At 37.2% G+C, this 15,091-nt stretch overlaps 3 protein-coding genes across 4 annotated transcripts; 1 reads left to right on the plus strand and 2 right to left on the minus strand.

Moving 5' to 3' along the window:
• LOC121808051 (ISWI chromatin-remodeling complex ATPase CHR11-like) lies at positions 1-6,985 on the minus strand. Of its 2 annotated transcripts, none has more exons than XM_042208397.1 (25): positions 6,683-6,985; positions 6,104-6,232; positions 5,915-6,018; positions 5,671-5,783; positions 5,338-5,435; positions 5,053-5,232; positions 4,742-4,963; positions 4,218-4,352; positions 3,599-3,881; positions 3,417-3,490; positions 3,057-3,277; positions 2,884-2,971; positions 2,707-2,800; positions 2,430-2,618; positions 2,309-2,340; positions 2,147-2,223; positions 1,970-2,059; positions 1,817-1,886; positions 1,482-1,536; positions 1,346-1,404; positions 1,094-1,259; positions 836-1,014; positions 526-744; positions 326-433; positions 1-240 (listed from the first exon to the last, which is right to left on the minus strand). In XM_042208397.1, exons 1-25 carry the CDS (start codon positions 6,875-6,877, stop codon positions 223-225), a joined length of 3,198 nt encoding a protein of 1,065 aa, XP_042064331.1. In that variant the 5' UTR covers positions 6,878-6,985; the 3' UTR covers positions 1-222. The 2 variants fall into 2 exon arrangements, with proteins under 2 accessions (XP_042064331.1, XP_042064325.1); XM_042208391.1 differs by having other exon boundaries at positions 326-436.
• Positions 6,986-9,677: 2,692 nt separating this feature from the next.
• LOC121808076 (lipase-like) lies at positions 9,678-13,396 on the plus strand. Its single transcript, XM_042208418.1, has 11 exons — positions 9,678-9,854; positions 9,959-10,028; positions 10,405-10,505; positions 10,769-10,834; positions 10,916-10,963; positions 11,058-11,125; positions 11,343-11,415; positions 11,502-11,663; positions 12,105-12,302; positions 12,775-12,863; positions 12,963-13,396. The coding sequence occupies exons 2-11, from the start codon at positions 9,962-9,964 to the stop codon at positions 13,177-13,179; spliced, it is 1,089 nt and encodes a 362-aa protein (XP_042064352.1). The 5' UTR covers positions 9,678-9,854; positions 9,959-9,961; the 3' UTR covers positions 13,180-13,396.
• Positions 13,397-13,490: 94 nt separating this feature from the next.
• LOC121808084 (gelsolin-related protein of 125 kDa-like) lies at positions 13,491-14,728 on the minus strand. Its single transcript, XM_042208429.1, has 3 exons — positions 13,992-14,728; positions 13,817-13,876; positions 13,491-13,724 (listed from the first exon to the last, which is right to left on the minus strand). Coding segments are annotated over exons 1-3 (666 nt in total). The 5' UTR covers positions 14,596-14,728; the 3' UTR covers positions 13,491-13,722.
• Positions 14,729-15,091: the final 363 nt, after the last annotated feature.

Genomic DNA, 15,091 nt, shown 5'->3' on the forward strand with positions numbered 1-15,091 from the left:
TAACAAAAGATATCCATCCCATCATAATGTAAATAATTTCCTTCAGCTAATAACACTACATAAGAGTCGCAGTAGCTCAACTAGAAAGTGGATCGACGAGGCTCGATTTTAAGACAGTTAAATGGATCATCACCTCGTATACATGTATTCTGACTTTGTACAACTACAGCATCTATTATCATTACCAATAACAAAAGCAGTTTGCAGCCTATTTTTGATCAATCATTTCCTCTTCTTTCCCTGGAAAAAGGTATTGGCGAAAAATGGTTAACATCGTATTATATATAGCAGTTAATAGAATATAGTATCATCCAGAGAAACATACCGAGCTCACATAGCCATCCATCGATGATTGCTTCCGCTTCTTCATTGTTGATGGGGGGCTCTCTGCAGCCTGTCTAGCAGCGGAGCGCTTGGATTGGGTTGTGTTGTTCTGCTGAGACGAAAGAGAAGAAATGCTAAGAAACTGAGCCAAAGATAACATGGTTATTTCAATGATTGAAGAGGAAGGTACAGCATATGCACCTTGGCAGCTAGTTTCTTCTCTTTGCGTGCCTGCCTCTCCCTCTCATCGTATTCCTGGTTTTCCTTCTCTATCAGCCTAATTAGTGTATCACATCTCCTTGCAAGTTCTTGTGTGGTACGAGACTTTATAAACCAATCGAAGCGAAACAAAGGTGAAGTACGGAAGGCCGCCTTGAGCTCATCCCAGTTACCATATCCAAGCTTATGAACCATGCATATCTGAGATGAACAAATACCAGTTATTACAGGAATTGTACACAAGAGATCCAACTTATTCAAAGAGTGTCGAGATGATTAGTCATAGCCTGACCATGAAGCGATCACATTCCTCATTGTACAACTTCCCTTTGTTCTGGCCATACTGGATCTTCAATTCCAGCCAAGGGTTTTTATAGCGATCCAGCTTCTTCCCAATTGCTTTCATGATCTCATCCTTCCGTGATATCCTGGCCTCTCCTCTTTCAATGCTTTTGATGATCCTATCATAATCTGATGAAAAAAAGTTATACGAGTGTAGAATTGAAATTAAAGTCATAATGTCACTAAAAGCTGAAACCACAATGCTTACCATTGAGTTCTTTGTATCTATCCTTGAAAACTTTGGCATATCTTTCAACTTCTTCCTCTGTTTTCCCTTCCATTTCAGAAGCAATACCACTGACATCATTCCGACCATACTTCTCACAGGCCCTGATAAAGCTGTTAAAGTCTTTTCTGCTCCAAGCCGAAAATCCCTAAATACCAAAATTAAATTAAATAACAAAAAATCAGGTAAAGCTCAAGCTAACATCAAGCAATGAGCAAGGCAAGTTAAACTTACTTCTTCCAGTAACTGCTCTTTCTCTTCCTGCTCCTCAACCGTCAATGGGTCTCCCACATCTAGGTACAGTACAGGAAACATAATCAGCATATGATTCAGGCAAATAAGTACATGGAATTCTCAAGAAAGAACAAACCTTCTTGTTCATCCACGTCTATGGTATCTTTTACTTGATTTCTTTGATGTGTTTGCTGAATTCAAAAGACACAAGTAAGAAGTGATAAAACGCAGATATTTAAGTGTTTCATTTCTCTTAACCACGAGTATTAAGGAAAAGATAATTGGAGTATCAAGTGCATTGGCCTACATGTGTTTTAAGAGAGAGCAGGAGAGAGAGAAAAGTCAAAGGCAATTGCACAATTAGAAGTCCTTATTGCTTCCTAAAATGGAATGATACACTTGGAATGGGACAAAAGGAAAGTGAGACACTTTGAATGGGACGGAGGGAGCAGGAATAAGGTGGACCCGTACCATAAGATGGCGCACTTCTTTCTCATAAAGCTCGCTAAGACGCTGTGTGTTGAAGAATTGGAAATCATGCCTGACAAAAGGTGACATGAGCTTTAACATACATAAGTCTTAAAAGTACTCAACAATTAAAACAAATGAACAAAAAACACTTACAATTGCGGCATGCGAGGAATTCGAGGCTCCTTGGGCCTAGCAGGACCACTTTGACGCATTGTCTGCTTGAAGTACTCTGATTCTGAGTAGCTACACATAAGTAAAAACAAATGGATTAGTCTAGCTGACAACAAATTGACATTTAAGCATGTCATTAGAGCGGTTGAAGAAACGTACTTGCGTTTCCTTTCTCTTTTTGGTGGTTCAATCCAATTATCACTGACAATTTTCTTAAAATCTAACTTATTTTCATCCTTCACAAGTGAAAAGAATACAAATTAGTTTGGGGCAAGAATAACATAAAACCATAATAGCCAACAATAAGCACAGTATCCACACCTTATCATCGTCAAAATCATACAAATCAGCAGCTGGAGAAAGTCCATAGCTATGTTAGTCAAACTAATAAAAGATAAAAAAAAATGGACAAAAACCAGGAGGTCAAGAATATGAAACATACTGTCATCCATTTTGAATTTGATGGCATCTTCAGTAAATTTTTTCATCTTGGCATCAAGTTCAGCTGTTGCTTCTTCTCCCTTGGCAATTATTCGATCTATATCCTCATCTGTGATCGTGCTATCTTTGGAGCTGAAAACCATTTCAGCGCCGAATCTTACCATTTGCAACAACTCATCCTTATTCACAGCTGCATAACAGAGAATCAAATTCATAAATAATTCACATCAATATTGCCAGTGAAGGAAGTAATATTAGTGGATGCAAATGACTCTCACTCTTTTGTTCCGCTAGTCTCCCTTGCTGGATAACCAACGCATCAAGAGCAAGCTTCTTATAGGCCCTTTCAATAACTTTCTCCTCAATTGTGTACTACATAGTATCAAATGATAAGTCATAGAAACATTGGACCTCCAGAGCACCTGATATAACTACAAAATAATGACAAGACAAACCTCAGTGCAGAATCGGAAAACTTGAACCTCCTTCTTCTGCCCTATCCTATGAGCTCGATCCTGAGCTTGCAAATCAACCTGTGGATTCCTGCAATCATATGAGCCTAGCATTATAATTTCAAAAGCCAATTCAATAGCCTTAAAACGAAAACAGTAGAGAAGCAAACTCTTACCAGTCACTATCATAAAGAATGACAACGTCAGCAGTTGCCAGATTGATACCAAGACCTCCAGCCCTAGTTGACAGCAGAAAGACAAATTTCTCACTTCCTGGTTTGTTGAAGCATTCAATGGAAGCATCTCGATCTTCTCCTCCTGTATTTCCATCAATTCGGCAATAGAGGTACCCACGGAACATTAAGTAGTCCTCGAGAATGTCTAGCAGCCTTGTCATCTGATGTATGAAATAAAAGAAGTAATGCATTATGGGGGAATCCAAAAGTAAAAGGGATAAAAAACATACAATAAATCTAGTCAATCCATAAGAGGTACAAAATTCTGAAGGTAGCGATAAAGTCAGTCATGGTTCCAACCTGGGAAAATATCAAAACCCTGGAATCACGCTCCTTTAGTTTTGGCAGCAACTTATCAAGAAGAACCATCTTGCCTGCAACCACAACAGATAGAAAACTATAAAACTAAACAAATCTGAAAAGGAGAACACAAATTAGAGCATATAGAGCTTTTTTCCTCCTTGATCTTCTGATAACCTTACCAGCATTTTCAATTAGATGTTCTCCTGTGCTATAAGGTGGGCCAGGCTCTGCACCTTGAAACAAATATGGATGATTGCAACATTTTCGGAGCTGCATGGCTATATTAAGAAGGCGTTTGCGTTCTCCACCAGCATTTACCACCTCAAGATCTTTCTGTAGCAACGCCTTATAATATTGCTTTTGCATTTGGGACATACCAACTTTAAGTATTGTCTCCTTCTTGGGAGGTAAACCTTTCTCGACATCAGATTTTAGTCTTCTAAGAAGGAAGGGCCTCAGAACCTGGTATATCACCAAAAAGGACCACAGTGATAGATTCAGTCAGACAAGTAGAGACAAGTGCATCTCAAGAACTGTAACAGATATCTAATTCTAATAATTTTGTGCCCAAGGAAACAGTAGCAGCATAAAGATTTTCACTATACAACGGAAAATGGCATAGGCGTTGCAGAACTGCTTCATGATGTAATACAACAATTGGATTATCCAACATAGAGATCTGAGATGCTTATGAATTGATAAGCCTACATCTTTCATGCACTTTTTTATTATTATCAAAAATAAGATTTACAGTATCATTTTTCCGTAAAGAATTATCATAACAGAAAAATTGCATACCTTGTGAAGCTGTTGGACAACTTCATGTTCGTCATTTTCACCAGAAATTTGGAACCACTCATCAAACGTCTCTGCAGAGCTAAATATTTCTGGAAGCAAAAAGTTGAGGAGAGCCCAGAGTTCATGAAGATTATTCTGCAAAGGGGAAAAACAGCAGACAAACAAAAAACTAACATCACATCTCAAATGACGTGAATATAATCTAACATAAATCCCTTATAAATAAATCATACATCAGCAGGCATAACAGACCAAATAAAAAACCCCAACCAAAAATACTTTAACAAAGAGTAAATCTTGAAGATTTCATTGGACCAAATTCAAGAGAAATAAAAGTTCCTGAAAAGAAAATAACCCCAAACTAATTGGACATCAAATTACATTTTAGATTTGTAAAGTTCCAGAGAAAACATGATTTTATACCTCACCTTACCTCAGATCCAGAACATTACTAGTGTAACAGTTATTACAAAGCTAATAAAAAATTTCAAAGACTAAGCAACTGTAACAAAATAAATTATCACCTGAAGTGGTGTTCCAGTAATAAGAAGTCGATAGTTAGTATTAAAGAGCCTCATCGTTTTCGAGAGAAGGGAATTCTCATTCTTAATTCTATGGGCTTCGTCAATAATGATATAGCGCCAACTAAATCGGCGCAGCGTAGTCTTCTCTTTGATAGCCATCTCAAAACTTGTTACACAGACATCGAACTTGCCAGCAACAAGTAACTCCTCACGAATATATCTCTGGAAAACATAATTAAGATTTTTGTAATCAAAATCAGTTAGAGCACAAGGCCTGAAAAAAATATCTAAAATTGGCAAGGCAAGCTTACCCTTTCATCAGGATTACCAAGGAACTTTACAGCACGCAGTACAGGGCAAAACCTTTTAATTTCATTCATCCAATTTCCAAGTGTGGATTTTGGAGCAACAACCATGTGAGGACCTGTAATTCCTCTGAACTCATGCAAGTATCCCATCAAGGAAATTGTTTGCAAAGTTTTACCAAGACCCTAATTGAAATACAACACACTGATATGAATACAAGACACCATTATCAATAAAAGGGAAAAAGATGCACCAATATGTTTGAAAATGCCACTACTCCCCATATATACCATTTCATCAGCAAGTATCCCATTAATGCCATTTTCATACAGCCGAATCAGCCAATTTAAACCAGCTAGCTGGTAGTCCCTCATCTTACCCTGAATACCTGCAAACAAAGGTAAAAATTTAGTATAGGATGTCATACCAGTAAAGAACATTATAGGGACCGAATACAATTACATAGTTGCCACCAAATTAGAAACTTATACAATAGAGAATAAACATAGGACTATGACAATCTCACATAGTAGTGAACCAATCTAGAAGAGACATTTGTAAGTACTATTACGGCAGAACCAGTCCACAATAAGGAAAACTGGAGGGAAAAAAGAAAATCTTACAAGAGGGCTGCACCAATAGTCTAGTGTTTCCAGTGCCAGAAAGGCCATCTTCTTCCTCTTTAAGACACTCTTCATCTTCTTCCTCTTCAGTTATCTTCGACGCATGGCGACCCCTAAAAGGTGCAATTGGAGAGCACAAGAAACATAAGATTTACTTCAGGCTAGCATCTAGTTTGGCTACTGATGATGACTACATTAACAATATGAATAAGAAAGATAATCAAATCAAAATGACACTACCCACCTTCCCTTGCCCTTTTTCTGAACAGATTGATCACCCTTGGCAAAGTGAGCAAATAACTCAGTTTGCTGTAACAGATAGTTCAATCGACCCTTTCCTTTGTTGTTCTGAAACAAGGCAGATCAAATCATTTATAATATGCAACGGTAATGTGTTCATTATCAAGTACCAATTCATATTGGGAAAACACACCATGTCAGCCTCAATAGCAGCATTCTGGTCATCAAGTATTTCTTGTATTTTCTGCTTTTTTACCCGCTGCATTTCTCTAAGCCTTGCTCTTTCACGCTTTGCAGTTTCATTTGCAACAACATCCTCTTCCTGAAACCACAAACGAAAGCTTCAGTATAACTCACTCAGCCATTCCAACCATGTAAAACATCTCTAAATAGTACACCATATATAAAATGGTTATAGAAACATAAATCTGCAGTGTAGCTGATAAATAAAAAATCAACTGTATCAGAATGGGGGAAATGCAACTATACTGTCGTTTATTTTTAAAAAATTCTCCAAATTTAACCAAATTATAAGAACAACTTAAACTTATTGTCTAACTAGTAAATTTATACCCACCCCGTTTCTACACTCTTTTACATCTAGCAAACCAGATAAAAACAAACCTAGCTAACTCGACCCAGCAAATAAGAAGAAAACACAACTCAACCACTACCTGACCACAGATCCGTCAAGCTACACTATGCAGTAGTAAAACAATAACCAATTACAACAAAAAAAAAGACGAAATCCGAAAATTCAAAGTAATTAGACCTCAATTTCATCATCGTCCTGAACAACATCGTTGGGAGCATCCTCGTCGTCGGAGTCTTCAGCGGTGCGAGCCACCGCCTCGAGCTCCTCGTCGTCTTCTTCGTCATTGACCTGGTCCTTGACCACCTCCTCCTCGGCCGATGAGCTGGTCAACGAGTCGTCGGACGAGTCCTTTGCACGCGAGGGTTTCGCCATTTCCGAGGGTTTCTGTGATTCAGCTCCGCTTCGAACAGAAGCAGCGTTTTGCGGTTTTGGGGGAAAAAGCGGAGAAGAAAAAAAAATGTAAAAATGGAAATACTTAAATTGAAATGCAACCGACCAATTGCGTTAGCGGGTTTGGGTTTATATAGCTGCCCCAAAATTGTTTGGAAATTTATTTTGTTGGACATTTTCCCGCCATTTGCTGTGGGGTAAAAAAAATCAATATTCCTTCCACTGGGTTGGGCCTAATGGGCTATGAATTTTATTTTAAATCTACTCAGGGCCCAATTAGAACTTTCCTTTTTTATTTGATTTTTAATACTCCAGAGTTTAACAACCAGCTGGGCGATGTCGGCAGTAGAACCTAGAAATGGATTAGAAGAGACATAAGATAAAATGGGAAAAAGGATAGAAAGTTGCAATTGTAAAGATATAAGAGCATCTCCACTAGGCGGATGTCCCACTCGGACATCCACTAGGACTTCCCAAAAACACCTCCTGCCACGTCACTAGGACTTCCCATCCCACTGTCACGTCACTAGGACATCCCCTTCACAATCCGCCCTTCCCACTAGGACTTCCGCAATAAAAAAATCACAAATTCACAAATATACGTAACGGAATTATAATTTTGACACGGAATACGGGAAAATTGCAAATGCTTCATTAAAAAAAATTACATAAAAAAAGAAAAAAAATTTACATAATAAAAAAGAAAAAATTACATAATAAAATTTTTGACTCGGCTCACTCTTCGTCGTCGTATGAAGTGCAACGAGCCGTATATATAGAGTTTTAAAAAAAAAAATTAATACCGGACGTCCGACCCACACCACAATGGCGGACGTCCGCCCGCCCGTCGCCCGCACGTCCGAGGACATCCGACGTCCTTACGGGACGTCCGTATCCTACCTTCCACGCCACAATGGCGGACGTCCTGGTCGCCCGTCGCGGATGTCCGACCGGACGTCCGCCATTGGAGATGCTCTAATAAAAGAATGATCAAGTCTAATTGAATCGATCTGAAATGTGTGATTTGGGTCGGGTCTGATCCATTCATGTTATAGATTTGAGCGTGTAAGATTTGAAACTAAAGTCAAAACTGAAATAATTATAAATGACTAGTAAATAGCTTTTTAGTGATCGGGATACAATTCGTTAGTTCACATAGTGGGAGTGTGGGACCTTTTTCTAAGGAAAAAAAAAACGCATTCAAGTACTACGACATCAACAAATCACGAGTTCAAGCACTACGACATCACCAATGATCACTTAAAGTTCTTGTCGGGTTCTAAATTTGACGGGCTGAAGGGAACCAAACTCAATGCAGACCGCCGACGACGACTACACTTGTAGCCAAAGCAATGATTTCGATTTAAACTCCCCTATGGAGGAGAATTACGTAGCACATGTGCTAAGAGAAGATCGTCCCATATGCCACAAAGTTGTCTAAGAGAAAGGCTGAGGGAAAAGGCCCAACATCGAATAGTGTGACCGAGTTAGCCAAAGTCGACTTGTATCATAACGTGACCTTTGCATTGATAATGAGGATGTTGAGGTCCATGATGAGAATGGAAAGAGATAGAAACCAATAGCGAGTGCTAATGCATCATGACTTGATCCAATTGCTTCGCACAATTTGGAGCTTTGTGGTATTTTTTCTGAGCAGTATTCCCTCCGTTTAATGTTAATAAAGACGTTTCATTTTATACACTTATTTCGAAAAATTAATAGTAATTACATTGTTCTCTCTTTGACTTTACTATTTCTCCACTTTAACTATTTATTACTATTATTTTTTCAAAACCAGTTTATAGAATGAAACGCCTCTATTAAGGTGGGACATAAGAAATACTACTATTTAACTAATCAACTCGATCATCTTCCATGATATAGACAATTTGAATAAAATTCAAAGTAAATTAAGTAATAATATCAAAATAAGTTAACAAGAAACAATAATTTCTATCTAATATATTCTAAACCCATTAAGTATGTAAATTAATTGAAATTAATATTAGCTTGACCAACAATCATATTCAACTCTGATCATTTAGTACATTCAAAAAAACTCGTCTTAAGCTCATTAAATAAATGAAACTAATTAAAACTTGATTATTTAATTCCTAATATGTAGATGAGGATGAAACGCCATTTTCTTCTTCTCATCACTATTTTCATCTGAGATTCGTACTCTCATTAAAGGTGAAGAATACGACTGGGCTATTGAACTTGCCATAGTAACATTTATTCAGCGTGAGATGTTTACTTTGCAAGATTGTACTATCTCAAGATCAGCGTGAGATGTTTACTTTGCAAGATTGTACTATCTCAAGATTAAACATGTGATGTATTTAATTCATGAGATTGAATCTCACAACTCAATAAATAATTATATAATAATAATAATTAGTCATAGCCAACCACCTTCAACTAAAATAATTAACAACTTAATCCTAGCAGTAATATTTTATCATGCAAATGGTGATTCTTCTATTTTTTTTTTAATTGTGATTCTTCTACTTCTTCACAGCTTCTTTTAGCCAAAAACACCCTCCACGTGCCGTGCACGCGTAAGATTTTGCGTGAGTCATCTCTATTCCGCTGTAATCATATTTCTAACCAGACAAAACATTTCGTTTTCTAGCGATATAATTATTTTACGGTTTCACCCCCGGTAAACTTTAAAATACCCTCATCCAAGTACATGCCGCTCCTTTGTAAACCGGTTTCGTCAGGGTAGTTTCGGCAAAATCAAATATCTTGTTGGATTTTGAAGAAGGCCCATATTTTCAAAGACTTGCACGAAACATCAATTATCCTAAATCAATTCAATCACTCCCTTTTTCGACGTCGTTTTGCGCCTTCCCATCTCCACTTGGCAACCTTCCACCGGCTCACGGTCGCCGGAAAACGACTGCCCCTTTTCAAATTGGAGCGCGCAATTCGATTTAGGGAACTTTTTAATCAGGTGAATTGCTTGCATTTTTGTTTTACATCAATGATCGAAGTCAAGCTTCAAATTTCGAGTTTATCCCGTGTTCAATTCATTTATTGAATTGGTTTCTTGTGCAGGGCATGGAAAGCAGGAGCTGGCTGATTATTGCAATTCTCATATGTTCGGTGACTTTATCATCGTGCAGAGGTAATCCTTTCTTACTTTAGATGTGAAATTTCTAGGTAGTTTTGCCGTTTTTATCTCTGGTAATCGTGGAAGCAAATTAGTTTTCGTGCACGAATTCTTGTTGAGTGACCTTGAAGTATTTAATTGGAGTGTTCTGAAATTATTCCTTCTCTTTTTAGCAATATATTTGTGGCTTTTAGTTTTCGATTTTGCGAGTTTCTATTCACCAAATGTTTGATCCTAGTGTGCGTAGTTGAATAAATTGATAACCTGAAAACCGATGCTTTTGGATTGAATTTATATTTTGATCTTGATTATGTAGATTTGTTTTGTAATTTTTTTGTGGTTGGAAAATCTGCCCTTTGCTGTATTTTCACATTGAATGTTTTGGTTGCAGAACTCAAGGTGACAGTCAAGCATAAGCACAACCATAAGCAGCATGAACCGGCAAAGTACAATCACACTCTTGCAACAATATTGGTGCAATATGCTTCAGCAGTAAGAGTCATCTTGAAATGCATTATGTTGTTGTTGGTTAGATTCAAAATATGATTTTTGCATGTTTGAATAGTTGGTTTTCTAGCCAAATTATTCCAATGAAAGCAGTGTGTTGAACAGCTTCTCGCAGTATTTGATTTAATATTTTGTATTTTACTCACATAAAAAGGATTATCTGGAAACAATTCAGGAGACAAGTTTTGTGGGTTTAATGGTCATTTCTAAACTTCTTACACATCAATCAATCAACTGTTACCTTGCAGGTATATATGTCAGACTTGACTGAGTTGTTTACATGGACTTGCTCAAGATGTAATGGTCTAACAGAGGTAGAACTGATAGACGACAATTGAATAAGACCCATAACTTTACCTCATAATGAAGGTTGAAACAATTGCTCTTGGATGCAGGGCTTTGAAATACTTGAGCTGATTGTTGACGTAAAATGGTGTCTACAGGTCTGGAATTTGAGTCATCCTTAGTCCTAAAACTTTTTTACTTGACATTACTTATAGAAGCTCTAATACTGGAGTGTTTATTTATGTGTGACAGGGATTTGTTGGTTTTGCAACTAATCTTAATGCTGTTGTTATTGCATTCAGGGGAACACAGGAAACCAGGTTTGCTATTTCTCTTGAGCATGTTGTGTTCTATCACCTCCATGATTCCTTAATTTACCTCAAAGCTGTTTCACGATTAAGTGATCAAATTTCAAATACATTGAAGCTATTCAAGAATGATGCTGGAGTATCAACTTGATTTCAGTAGCTGCACAATATTCATGTAATTAAATTTTAGTTTTACCATTTCATATGTATTGTTGTACTATGGTTGCAGTATTCAGAATTGGGTGGAAGATTTGTTCTGGAAGCAGCTTGATATCAATTATCCTGGAGTTGACGGTGCAATGGTATGTACCATCAACTCTTGTTCTTTACGAAAAAAATAGTATTTGCAGAATGCTTTTATCATTCGACTCATCTTCCATTGCTTTAGGTTCATCATGGTTTTTATAATGCTTATAATGACTCTTCATTACGTCCTGGAGTTCTAAGTGCTGTTCAACTAGCAAAGAAGCTATATGGAGACACTGACATCATGGTAACAGGGCACTCAATGGGAGGAGCAATGGCTGCATTATGCGGACTTGATCTTCGTGTAATAGTCCAAAACCTTGATTAATTTTCATGCTTATGACGTGTTTTGGCTTTTATAGTATGGTATATCAATAGATGAAAGAGGTCTCTGAGGTTTAATTCTGTCTTCAGCTTCAGTAATTAAAAAATGGTTCTAGCAATGGCATTTTTTTCACCTTCTGATAATCAAGTACTCCTTATAATTTAGTTGGATATTGGACCATCCCAAGGTTTTTGGCAATTTATTGCTTTTGGCTAACTCATGAAATGAGAGCTATATACAATCTCTTTCCATTTACTGTACGAAAAAAATCCATTTTTTATGTGAATTTTTTTTTTGAAATATTCACATTATTAGTGTGTGAACTTTCAAGTTTCATATTGGTTTATGATTTTAGTGCTGCTATTTTTATATGTTTTTTTTCCTATGGGAATTGTGCTCTGAATTTCCGTCCCTTTTCAGCTCACTCTTGGAAAGCAGCAGAAAGTCCAGGTCATGACGTTTGGGCAACCTAGGATTGGAAATGCTGTTTTTGCATCCTACTATAGCCAAGTTGTCCCGGACACCTTTCGTGTCACACATGGAAATGATATGGTGCCTCATCTGCCCCCCTATTACTCTTATTTTCCGCAGAAAACGTACCATCACTTCCCAAGAGAGGTAATGGTTTACTACATTATTACTTTTGTGTATATATATATGCGTGCGTGTGTATCTTAAGTCTTAGTTACCGCCTGGCCTTTCTTGAGTTTCTGGTCCGTTTTCTTTTGAAATGATTATTATTGAATATAGGATCATCTCTTAGATTTCAAACGTATCCCATTCCGTGCACTACCAAACACTTATCACGAAGAGCATTGCAAAATCATTTATGAATAATACAAAATCTGGAATCTACCTATCAAATCATTCTTTAAGTCTTGTTAACTTCTTTAAATAAGGGTTGACATGGAAAATCTTCCAAGGCTCACACACTCGACCTCTACTAAGGTTAATTTTATGTCTATTCTCCTGTTGTTTCTTATATACATTGGTCACCTGGAGGTGTTTAATGCCACTTTTTTGCAATAAGTTTCATACTTAGAGTTGTCCCATCTGTCATTTGTTGTGATATATGATCATCATGTTCTAGGTCTGGATCCGCGACCTTGCATTTGGAAGCTTTGTTTATACAGTCGAGAAGGTTTGTGATGGTTCTGGGGAAGACCCAACTTGTAGCAGGCAAGCATTCTCATGTTCTACCCTATTTCTATTACAAAGGTTTTAAATTTGCTATCTATATTCAAAATGTTTCATGTGTTTCTCAAAACTCTTCTGTAGATCGGTGAGGGGAAACAGCATTGCTGATCACTTGATATACTATGGCGTTGAAATGGGATGCAATGAGTCGACTAGCACTTGCAGGATTGTGATGGACCAGGGTCTTGCTGCCTATGGCTCGACAGATGTTGATGGGAATTTTGTTGTATTGAGGGATCCACCAAAGTCGGTCTTGAAATTAAATGCAGACGGAGGCAATCGACACACCCTGGTTTAGATGTGCTGAATCGGGCCAACCACACCGATTTTTGTTGAGGTGGATTGTAATCAGAACTCATATTCGTTCAAAAAAGCAAAAAATAAGAAACTGTACATACATCTTGCTCACATGTAACACTAAAAATATCTTCTGTAAATAACATCTCCCACAGCCTGTATTAGTAGACAGAATTTGCACTTGTAAATAAAGTCCTGGCAATCAGCTGATTTATCAAGTTTTAGACTTTGTGCTGGCTCGAGTTAGGTTGCTCGTTACATGTTACACTGGATTTCATGACATATCTATATATTCCTCTCCACATAAAAACATCAAGAAAACACAAATTTTTCATAATGCATCAAAGCAACTTTGTTTTTTGTCTCCTCACCAAGAGATACATGGTCTGAAACTTTGAGGGGTGTGACAAATTCACCATTATGAATAATCAAATACATGAGTACAAGTCTAGAAGATGATGATACACAAGGACTGAAGACTGTATAAGCATATGATTTTTCTTCTTCAGTTTCCCTTCACATCAGCTGCTACTGGTGCATATCCTCCTGCAAAATCATCGACAACGAACACCATACTTTTGCAGTAAGAGATCATAATGTTCGAATTCAAGACAACAAAATTAGAATTTGATTCATACATTTTTCATCAGCATGATTCTTCTCTTCTACAGAAGGTTTTATTTCTTGATCCAACTCTTCTACAAACCAAAAAACAACATAAATTTGAATTATTAATGATCAAACATAAATAAAACCACCTTATGTAATCAAACAACAAGTAAATCATCTGATAATTTCCATATGTATGCAAACCTTTTCCTTTGTTCCCTTCTTCCTCCGCAACTGCAACCTTGCTTTCTTCCTTAACCACGCCGTTTTCGTCTCCAGAGATCTTCTCCACAGCACTAAAAGAAGAATAAGTGTCTCCTACTTGCTGAGAAACGACCTCGTCTTGATCAGCCTTAACCTCATCTTTCTTGTCTGCCTTCAACTCCTCATTCTTGATCTCTTTCACTTCTTCTCTCTCCCTCACAGCCTCGATGACTGCAGCGCTTTCTCGCTCCTCAACATCAGCCTTGATCACCTCCTCTTTATTCTCCTCCTCTAATTCCTCATACTTAATGATTTCTTCCTTTTTCTCATGCACAATCTTTGCAACAGCAGCAGCCTCCTCTTTCTTCTCTTTCTTGACTTCTTCTTCCTCGGACTCAACAAACTCGCATTCCATCTTGTTGGGAGCTAGGATTTCATTCTTCTTCAAAATGACTGAATCCTTAACTGCATTATCTTCAGCCACAGTTACACCATTTTTGGGAATTTCAGCAGCTTTTGGATCTTGCTTTTCGATGCACCTGCTGTTGCTCTTGGTGATGGTGTTTTGTGTAGCAACAGCGTGCTTTGATTCTCCACACCCCATTTTGTGAGTGTGTGTTTTGTGAGGATGGGAGTGAATAATGGAGTCTTGAAATATGGGAAGAAAGAGAAATAGAGGAAAATGGTGAAACTTTTTCCCCCTTGATTTCTCTCTTCTGAGTTTCTTGTAGGCAACGGATTTGTCGTTGGTATTTTGAAGATAAAAATATTTTCATGGGTAATTGAATGGACAAGTACTATTTAATACTCGTACTAATATATATACACATACAAATGCAGTTGAAAAAAATATGCCCATGATAATTTAAACTAGTCTTCTATATATACATTGTGTGGTCTTCTATAGTAAAGCCAAATAATTAAACTAATCCTTTTTGTTTGGTGAAGTATCTACTAGTTAGATTTATATTTAGAGTGAAAGAACATTTGTAATTTGAGTTTTAATCAAGTATTATTAAACAATACAGAAGTACTAGTATATTATCTTGACATTTCTTTTTGTCTATAAATGATGCAGCCTTTTAAGGTTGTGTAGTCTC

This window comes from Salvia splendens, chromosome 1 (genome assembly GCF_004379255.2).
Source record: "Salvia splendens isolate huo1 chromosome 1, SspV2, whole genome shotgun sequence".
NCBI classification, from domain to species: Eukaryota; Viridiplantae; Streptophyta; class Magnoliopsida; order Lamiales; family Lamiaceae; genus Salvia; species Salvia splendens.

Bases quoted from the DNA above. Each gene is read 5' to 3' on its own strand.
- LOC121808084 (XM_042208429.1), bottom strand. From the start codon at position 14,595: ATGGGGTGTGGAGAATCAAAGCACGCTGTTGCTACACAAAACACCATC. The intron at 13,877-13,991 runs GTTTGCATACAT...TTTGGTTTGTAG, and splicing joins AGAAGGGAACAAAGGAAAAG to AAGAGTTGGATCAAGAAATA.
- LOC121808076 (XM_042208418.1), top strand. From the start codon at position 9,962: ATGGAAAGCAGGAGCTGGCTGATTATTGCAATTCTCATATGTTCGGTG. The intron at 11,416-11,501 runs GTATGTACCATC...CCATTGCTTTAG, and splicing joins CTGGAGTTGACGGTGCAATG to GTTCATCATGGTTTTTATAA. The intron at 11,664-12,104 runs GTAATAGTCCAA...GTCCCTTTTCAG, and splicing joins TATGCGGACTTGATCTTCGT to CTCACTCTTGGAAAGCAGCA.
- LOC121808051 (XM_042208391.1), bottom strand. From the start codon at position 6,877: ATGGCGAAACCCTCGCGTGCAAAGGACTCGTCCGACGACTCGTTGACC. The intron at 4,353-4,741 runs GTGATAATTTAT...TCCCCTTTGCAG, and splicing joins TTACTGGAACACCACTTCAG to AATAATCTTCATGAACTCTG. The intron at 2,341-2,429 runs GTATGTTTCATA...GACTTTCTCCAG, and splicing joins CAAATTCAAAATGGATGACA to CTGCTGATTTGTATGATTTT.